Source organism: Rutidosis leptorrhynchoides, chromosome 10 (genome assembly GCF_046630445.1).
Source record: "Rutidosis leptorrhynchoides isolate AG116_Rl617_1_P2 chromosome 10, CSIRO_AGI_Rlap_v1, whole genome shotgun sequence".
Taxonomy (NCBI): Eukaryota; Viridiplantae; Streptophyta; class Magnoliopsida; order Asterales; family Asteraceae; genus Rutidosis; species Rutidosis leptorrhynchoides.
The window spans coordinates 115,755,221-115,765,382 of NC_092342.1; the positions used below are offsets into that span (position 1 = coordinate 115,755,221).

General features: G+C 31.3%; 2 protein-coding genes across 2 annotated transcripts; both read left to right on the forward strand.

Annotated features, from left to right (window-relative positions):
* The first annotated feature begins 605 nt into the window (after nt 1–605).
* On the forward strand, nt 606–1,313 carry LOC139870558 (uncharacterized). Its single transcript, XM_071858341.1, has one exon. The coding sequence runs from the start codon at nt 606–608 to the stop codon at nt 1,311–1,313; it is 708 nt and encodes a 235-aa protein (XP_071714442.1).
* A 334-nt stretch (nt 1,314–1,647) lies between these two features.
* LOC139870560 (uncharacterized) lies at nt 1,648–3,586 on the forward strand. The gene is made up of 3 exons (XM_071858342.1): nt 1,648–2,121; nt 2,856–2,967; nt 3,054–3,586. The coding sequence occupies exons 1-3, from the start codon at nt 1,648–1,650 to the stop codon at nt 3,584–3,586; spliced, it is 1,119 nt and encodes a 372-aa protein (XP_071714443.1).
* Nucleotides 3,587–10,162: the final 6,576 nt, after the last annotated feature.

The following is a 10,162-nucleotide window of genomic DNA, read 5'->3' on the forward strand; positions in this document are numbered from 1 at the left end:
CAATTTCACCCACTGTAGCTGTTGAGCCCACATTTTATGTTACCTCAAGCCCACTTAACCTCCCTAAGCCCAATACGGTAATAAGTCAAACCCGGAAGAGGATACATTGGGCCTGGCAAATGATTGTTTTAAATTAAATGAAACAAGCCCACTTAAGGAATCTGGCTTAAACTCCTGTGAACCCTTCAAGTTTACTTCGAATTCTTTCTGTGATGTATCAGTCGTCCCTAACACTCAACCCTTTGATCATACTACCAAGCTTGCAGAACCTTCTTCTAAACCAAATAAAAAAAGGAAAAAAACATACAATTCTACACCCTCATCTCATCCTTCAGAGTGTCTTTGGGCTAGTGTAAGAAGATGGAATGCTTCATCCAGGATACTTAATCTGAAAGCTCAAGCAAGATCGCATCCGAAAAAAAGGCATGCAAATTCTCGCAGTTCAAAATCCGGATCAAGCATCAGCAAATCTAAAGGTAATCATCCAAATTCTGAAAACTCTTTACATTATGAGGAAATAGGTTCGATTATAGGGCTCACCAAGAGACAAGGACCGTGCCTTTAATCGGGTTACCCCTCGAGTTAATTATTAAATAAGTCTTAAAATGAAGATAATCTCACTAAACATTAGAGGATTAGGGTTAGATGATAAAGATAAATTAAAACTAAACTGGTTCAAAAAACTCTGCAATCGTGAAAAACCAAACTTTTTAGCATTACAAGAAACTAAATGCCAAAACTTTCTAGAATTCTGGATCAAAAATTTTTGGGGTAACTCGGATTATAAATATTGTTGCAAAAGTGCTAAGGGAAACTTGGGCGGGCACCTCATGGTTTGCGATCCTAACCTTTTTGTTACTAACCAAATTGTTGAGCAAGAAAGCTTTATTTCGATAAAAGGTAATTGGAAAAGTGTAGGTGATGAGTTGATTCTCATAAATGTTTACGGCCCACAAAATGATGAAGGTAAAAAGCAAATGTGGAAAGACTTGAAAGAGGTTATGAATTATGATGAATCTTTATGGATGATTTTTGGGGATTTCAATGAAGTAAGGTTTGCCTCCGAAAGGAAAAATACCTTGTTTATTGAAAACAGGGCTAAATGGTATAACGAATTCATAAAGGATTGCAATCTTCTTGATATCCCGCTTGGAGGTCGGCTTTATACTAGGATTAGTGATAATGGCAGTAAATTTAGTAAACTTGACAGATTTCTCATCTCCGAAAATGTTCTACAACAATGGCCTAATTTGAATGCGGTTGTGCTTGATAAAAAAATCACAGATCATTGCCCGATAATGCTTCAAGAGTGAAATTTTGATTTTGGACCGAAACCGATTAAAGTCTTCGATGAATGGATAAAACATAAAGATGCACAAAACATTGTCGAAAAGGATTGGAGTATGGAAGTTAAGGGGTGGAGATATGATGTAATATTTAGAGAAAAATTGAAAAATGTTAAAATGGAACTCAAAAAATGGTTCTCCACCTCACAATGTAAATTAAAAGGGGAAATTAAAGAACTCACAAAAAAGGTAGTCGATTGGGAACTAAAAGCTGAAGTGTCTAACCTAAGTGATAATGATATACTAGCATGGAACTTAGATCGGGATAAGCTCCTTCGAAAAGAAAAAAAATGAAACGGAAATGTTAAAACAAAAAGCAAGGTATAAATGGGCTTTAGAAGGTGATGAGAATAGCAAGTTTTTTCACTCATGTATTCGCAAACGGCAACACAAGAATAATATCCATGGAGTCAATGTTAATGGAGTTTGGAGCACGGATCCCGCTGTGATTAAAAATGAAGCCCACAAGCACTTCGCAAACCTTTTCTCGGGTAACAAGAATGACGGTCTTCAACTAGAAAATGGGGATGGACCTAGAATCGAAAAAGTACTTGCAGATAAACTTGAAGAAGAGTTTTCTGAATGCGAAACACTTGAGGCAATAAAGAGTTGTGGAAAAAATAAAGCTCCGGGACCCGATGGGTTCAATTTGTTATTTTACATCAAGTTCTGGGATATCATCAAAGTCGATCTCATGAAAGCAATCACTTGGTTCTGGAACTCAGGCTCAATCTCAAATGGATGCAACGCCTCCTTCATCACGCTCATTCCGAAGGTAAAAGATCCCTTAAACTTTTCAAATTTTCGCCCAATAAGTCTTATAAATAGTTATTACAAAATCCTCTCAAAAATCATGGCCAATAGAACTAGAAAGGTAATCCCAAGATTAATTGGAAACGAACAAAGTGCCTTTATAAGTAACAAGAACATACTAGATGGGATTTTGGTGGCTTTAGAAATGGTCGATGATTTAAAAAGGAAAAAGAAAAAAATTTTATTTTTAAAGTTAATTTCGAAAAGGCCTTCAATTGTGTTGATTGGGTGTTTTTAACTAATATCATGAAATTCATGGGTTTCGGGGAGAAATGGATAAAGTGGGTCAATGCTTGTCTATCCTATACGTCTATCTCGGTTTTAATAAATGGTTCACCTACCGAACAATTTTTTCCAAAATGTGGGGTACGACAAGGTGACCCCCTTTCACCTTTTTTATTTATTTTTTCAAGTGAAGGGCTAAATTATTTACTTAATAAGTCCCTAAATGAAAAAATAATTGGTGGGGTCAAAGTGGGTAATGATAATGTGACGGTTTTGCATCTACAATATGCGGATGACATAATTATTTTTGGCAATTGGAATAAATGTGAAGTTAGAAACACTCTTAAAATCCTAAAATGTTTTGAGCATCTTTCCGGGCTTAAAATAAATCTAAACAAAAGTTGTGTGTATGGCATTAATACATCTAAGAGTGAATCAAATGTTCTTGCATCTTGGTTTGGGTGTCTTAAGGGGTCCTTTCCCTTCACCTATCTAGGACTACCTATTGGGGCCAACCTCAAATGTTATAAAAATTGGATGCCTGTGTTTGATAAATTTAAAAACCGGCTCGCGGATTGGAAATGTAAATCTATATCCTTCGGAGGCCGAATCACTTTAATTAAATCGGTCCTTTCTAGTCTACCTCTTTATTAATTTTCACTTTTTAAGGCCCCAGTGGGTGTTTAAAAAACCTTGAAGGAATTAGACGAGATTTCTTTGGGGGCGGTTCAAATGAGCAAAGAAAGATGGCGTGGGTAAATTGGAACCAAATTTTGTTACCTTATGATGCGGGTGGGTTAAACATTAGTTCCATGAAAAATAAAAATTTGGCCCTCCTAACTAAATGGTGGTGGAAATTTTTGACTAACAAAGAGGCACTTTGGGTAAAGGTCATAAAAAGTATCTATGGATATAACGATGGACTTGATTGCATCTTGCCTAGCCCTTCAATTTCCAAAGGATTAACCGACACTACTTGGACCAATATTATCAATGTCAAACACACCCTAACCAAGTTAGGGTGTGATATTACTAACATGTTTGTTAAGCGAATTGGTGCAGGGTCGGAAACCTTCTTTTGGCATGACAAATGGATTGGCGATACAGTTCTAAAGAAAGCTTTCCCAAGGTTATTCAGGCTCGATTCAAACAAAATGGCGATGGTCTCGGACAGGATGCTTTGGATCGAATCTGAGGAATGAGTTCAGTTCTCATGGAAATGGGCGACACTCCCGAGATGGCGTACATTATCCGAACTTCAGCAACTTGAAAATCGGCTCTCATTAGTCAAATGCACCGGAAAAAATTTCGACGAGTGGGTCTGGAAACAGTGTGGCTCAGGTATTTACACCACGAAATCATTGATCGAGTTGTTAAACTCCACGGTTGTTTCACATGCCGAACCTACTATTAGAAATAATCTAATCCCACAAAAAGTGGGTATCCTCATGTGGCGTGCTTCCCAGAATAAATTACCTGTAAGATCTGAGTTGGATCGTAGGGGAATAGATTTGGATTCTGTTAGATGCTCGGTCTGCAACGATGATATTGAATCCATAAATCGCTCTTTCATCCACTGTAAAATGGCTTCGGACATATAGGACGGAATCTTTAAATGGTGGAAACTTAACTCAACAGTTTTCGCGGATATATTTGAGCTTACAAAAGGCTCTAACTCACAGATAAATATGACAACCGGAGCCTCTATTTGGCAAGCTATAGTTTGGGTTACGAGCTACTACATATGGAAAAATCGAAACAATCACGTGTTTAATAAGACTAGATTCTGTAACGCTAAAATACTCTCCGAAATTCAAATCAAATCCTTTGAATGGATTTCATCGAGGCTAAAAAATGGGTGCTTAGATTGGCATAATTGGCTAGCTGTGATGACCCGGGAATTTCCGACCAAATTTAAACTTGAATCTTATTTGATTTCGATACGATAAGCAAAGTCTGTAAAGCTGAGTCTCAAAATTTTGGAACAGTTTACATTAATGCAATTACCCTTTGACTATTCCCGATGATTCACGAAAAATTGTTGTAAACAACTAAATGTATATAAAGGTGTTTGTGTATATGTATATGTATATGTATATGTATATAAATAAACTAAAGTATGTATAATAATTTGAACTAGTATAATACAATTAATCACCTGAATTAAATAGATAGTGTATTGTACAGAATAAATAAAATGTTATTAATTACAAGTTGATCATATAGTTGTTAAAGTAGTACTATTATTACTCTCATAACATTAATATTAATATTTGTATCATTACTATTATTATATAAGTGTATATATATAGATAGGTATATATTGTTAATATTATTATTATAAATAAAATAAATGTTATTATAACTAATAATATTATTAGTACCACTAATAATAAAAATATTTTATTCAATGATTAATATATTAGTAATATCAATATATTATATATAAATATGAAAATTGATACATTAAATTGTTATATTACTAATATTATTGTATCATTGTTATTTTAATTAGTAGAAAAATTATAATTTTATTTATTATTATCATTCTCTTATATTATCATCATTAATAAATATTATTGTCAATATTATTATTTCTTTTATCATTATTTTTTTATTAGTATTATTAATATTATTATTAATAACTTTATTATCATTATTATAAATATAATTATTAATTATTAATATTTATTAATATAATGATATAGACTTATAACATGAATCCGTTTTTTTTTCAACATCAGATTTTAGTTTTGTCTTCTGTCTGATATTTTTGGATATCAATATCATCAATTGTACGATTTCCTTTATATATCACAATCTGCTTTTTTTTTTTTTTTTTTTTCTTCTACTTGTCTGAGTGAAAATACTGTCCATACCACAACTTGTACCGAAATCGTTTTGTTTCAGTGTTAGAAAATTCAATCAACCTTCCAACACCATTATCAATTACACAATATATCTGTTTCCTAAAAATCAAAGATTAAACAGAAGTATTTATTTATTTATTTATTTTTAGCTCGATACCTCTGTTTTAACATTCAAATCAAACTCTCGAATTCGTTTCAAATTTCAACAAACTAAAAATGCCATTGGGTTTGAAATCTCCTATTCAAACTATCTTCAAAAGTTCGAAATCCAATTTCATCTATCAAGCTTTAATTTTAAGAGTCAAATTTTTAGTTCAAAAAGTCAAACAAATGGTTCTTGGCAAAATCTGAATTCGTTATAATGTTTTAAGTTAAATTGATGATGCATACAGTTTCCAAAAACGATTTAGAATTTCTTTCATGTTTTAACTTTGGTCTAAAACCCTCTGGAACTCGAAAATCGATTTGAGGTTCATATTATTTTTTTTTTTTAAAACCACTAACAGCAGCAGTCTTTTTATTAGTATTTTTTTTATGATTTCATTTTTCTGTTAATCAGTACACCTAAAGCTAAATGTTTCCGTTTCAACTCAAGATATAAATTAAGATGGAAATTCAATATTTATGGAGATTGATTTGTGTCTGGTTGATTGAATTTGGAAGATGAAGAGGAAACAGAAAACAAGGATTTAATAGAATTAAATTATGGTTATAATCAGAAATACAGAAACAGATGAGTGGTTATGGGTGTTAGCGGTGAGTGGGAGGTCTAGGGTTCGAGCCCCGTTGTGAGCATTCTTTTTAATAAAGCTTCTAAAAAAGGGTATAAATCTTTTATTTCATTTCTATTATTATTATTATTATTATTATTATTATTATTATTATTATTATTATTATTATTATTATTATTATTATTATTATTATTGTTGTTATTGTTATTGTTATTATTATTGTTATTGATTATTATTATCATTATTAATAATTATTGTTGTTATGATGTAAATTAGTATTATTACTAATATTAATTATACTACTATTATTTATCACTAATATAACTAATATTATTGTTATTACTAAGTATCATCAATAAATATTACTAGTATCATTTTATACATATCAGTATCATTACTATCATTATTTACTAAAAGTACTATTATCTTAAACCTATCACTTTTATTAAAATTTGTATTATTGTTATTATTATAAATATTACTAAGTATCATTATTATTAATACTAGTAATATAATTATTGTCTAAACACCATTATTAGTATTGTTACTAATACGATCACTAAAAATTACTATTAAAACTATAATTATTATTAACATTACTAATATCGTTACAAATATTATTATTATTTTTTTATTCATTTTACCAACTGTATTAAAATTATCATTTTTATTATCACTAATAAATTTATTATTAGTAATATCATTTATATTATTAGTATTACTAAAACTATCCTTTTATTTAAAAATTACTTTATTATCATTATTAATTTTATGACATGTGAATAATATACATGTGAGAATATATTTATATTACACATAAGTATGTATTAATAATATTATTAAATTTTGTATAAATAATCATATATAATGAATTAGGTATTCTTAATATAATATTAACCAGATAAATATATACATGATATATAATTTAAGGATATAAGATATATATTTGTTCGATTACCATTACATGTATTAATATACATGATTGATATAGGTTCGTGAATCCGAGGCCAACCTTGCATTATTTAGTTGTTCAATGTCGTTATATGTATTTTTACTACAAAATACAATACGGTGAGTTTCATTTACCTTTTTATCCTTTATATTTTTGGGCTGAGAATACATGCGCAATTTTTATAAATGTTTTATGAAATAGACATAAGTAATCGAAACTACATTATATGGTTGAATGATCGAAATCGAATATGCCCCTTTTAGTCTGGTAATCTAAGAATTAGGGAACAGACACCCTAATTGACGCGAATCCTAAAGATAGATCTATCGGGCCCAACAAGCCCCATCCAAAGTACCGGATGCTTTAGTACTTCGAAATTTATATCATGTCCGAAGGAGGATCCCGGAATGATGGGGATATTCTTATATGCATATTGTGATTGTCGGTTACCAGGTGTTCAATCCATGTGAATAATTTTTGTCTCTATGCATGGGACGTATGTTTATGAGAAATGGAAATATGAAATCTTGTGGTCTATTAAATTTATTGAAATGATTATTATGATAAACTAATAAACTCACCAACCTTTTGGTTGACACTTTAAAGCATGTTTATTCTCAGATATTAAAGAAATCTTCCGCTGTGCATTTGCTCATTTTAGGGATATTACTTGGAGTCATTCATGACATATTTCAAAAGACGTTGCATTCGAGCCGTTGAGTTCATCAAGAATATTATTAAGTCAATTATAGTTAGATTTATTATGAAATGGTATGCATGCCTGTCAACATTCGATGTAATGAAAGTTTGTCTTTTAAAAACGAATGCAATGTTCGTAAAATGTATCATATAGAGGTCAAGTACCTCGCGATGTAATCAACTATTGTGAATCTTTGTAATTGATATGGACTTCATCCAGATGGATTAGGACGGGTCACTACACTAGCAAACCCGAGAAAATTCGATGTCAACCCGCCAATTAAAGAAGGTATCGGTTAATATTTCAGGGTTTTTTCATCCTCTCTTGCAGGCGATCTCTTAGTTACTACCTAAATGGTGCCAGTTATTAATTGCTTTGTCGCTAAGATAGTTTAGTACTGTAATTATAATTGGCCCAGCTTTTTCTAAAGTGAGGAAAAGCTGAGAGTTAGCCTGCGGGTGGAGGGTTTTTCCCTGAGTCATAGTTAGAGTATACTTCTTAGATCGATAGGGTTTATTTTACATGTAAATGCTCTTGAGTATGTCTCGTGTATATGGCCTTTGGCCCTCATTGTACTTCTTTTTGGTTTTTAATAAAATTGTTGATCTTTCAAAAAAAAATTACGTTTGTTTAACTTACTACTAATATTTTTGTAGCATATCGTACCATTATTATTGTTACTATGACCAACTAACAAAAAAAATACAATTATATATTTAGTTAGGTATGTTGTTTTTATAATAATATATAAATATTAAATAAAATAAAAATGCTAGTAGACTTACTTAAAATGAGATATCCACGTGAGTGTGTATGTGAGTGTTTATGTAAGGAGTTTTTATAATGGATGATTTGAACAAAGAGCTTAAGGTTGCTATTTATACTACTTGAATTGAGTAATAGTCATTAGTCTAGTAAAAATAGGTTGTATACGTGTCTCACATCCATTTAAATCTTAGGATAGAGTTATTAATCGATGCATGACAAGTAGCATAGTTCATTAATTATCAATTTTCAAAAATGGATGTAATTCATCCACGTCATCTTAACGTGGATCATTTATAACGTTATATCTTTAATATTATGATGATTATGATTATGATTATGATCATATTAGGTCATCATGTGCGTAGCATATCTAGAAGATGATTCTATCCATTTAACTAATGTGTACACTTACAATACCATATGCACTCCATGTAGACTTCTAATATTTCTTAGGGCAAATGGCCCGAAAAGGTAACTTATGTTGTCAAATTTGACAATCATGGTAACCCCCAAAACAAGATGCTTGAAAAGGATTTTAATTTTAAAAACTTCGGAGAAAAGGTAACATCGTCAAATTCATTAACAGTCGTTAGTTAAAAATACATGATTGGTCCCTAAATGTCTTTAAAAATTGCAATGATTGTCCTCTTTTATCATCTTCATTAACATACAGTCACCTCTTTAAAACCAAAAACCAAAAACACCTTCTGCCAAAATAAAATCATAATCAAGATCATGATTTAACCAAGAAATTGTTAATTAAACCAAAACATGATCGATTCAGTGTCGTCTGTTCATCCATTCTCAATCTCTATTTTCTAGCTCAACCATTAATGGTGGTGGGGATGGTAGATCTCGCAATAGGAACCGTCATCAACAAATTGAGAAAACAACGTATAATTGATTCTCATATTATTGATTTTTTGATTGAGATGATACTACAACAAATTGAAGAAACAACGTACAATTGATTCTGGTATCATGAACACCGACTTCGTATCATGAACAGATCTGGATTCGTATCATGAACAGATATGGGTTCATGAACAGATCTGAACATGAAGATGAACATTGATTTTTCGATTTAGGACATGATCTCTTCATCAAATATGTTTCAAATCCTCCACTTATCACTCATTGATCATCACCTTAACCAGAAACAACTTGTACACTTCGAATTCAATCATGAACAATTAGTTTGACTTTGTAAACGAAACTTTGACCTCGAAATTCGTGCTCGAATTTTCAAATTAAGAGCTGCGAATTTGCAGGTAGCTACACGAGATAATTTGCAACAACTTTGCATTTTTACATTTTGATGTAACATTCCAGATTGCTCCAGAGCTCAAATTGGTCACGATGAAGATGAATGAGGAACTCGAGGTCAAACACTTCGGATTTGTTATTGTTAACCTAAATTGATGATGAAAGAAGCTTAGGAATCTGACCAAAATCACATTTCTAACTTCAATCTGCTGAACGAATCATCAATGAAGGTTTTCAAAATATGAAGATGATGATGAAGTTTATGTGTAACAGTAACAGTAGCAAGATGATGATGAAGGACTTTTGGTGTAATTTTTTTATAAACTTCAGGGACCATTTTTGTATTTATAACTGACGATCATTAACGAATTTGACGAAGATTACCCCAATTTTAAAATTTTTGAACACGCAATCCTTTTCTTGAGCAAAAATAAAATTGAAATCCTTTTCGGGCTTATGCGATTTGGGGGTTACCTTGATTGTCAAATTGG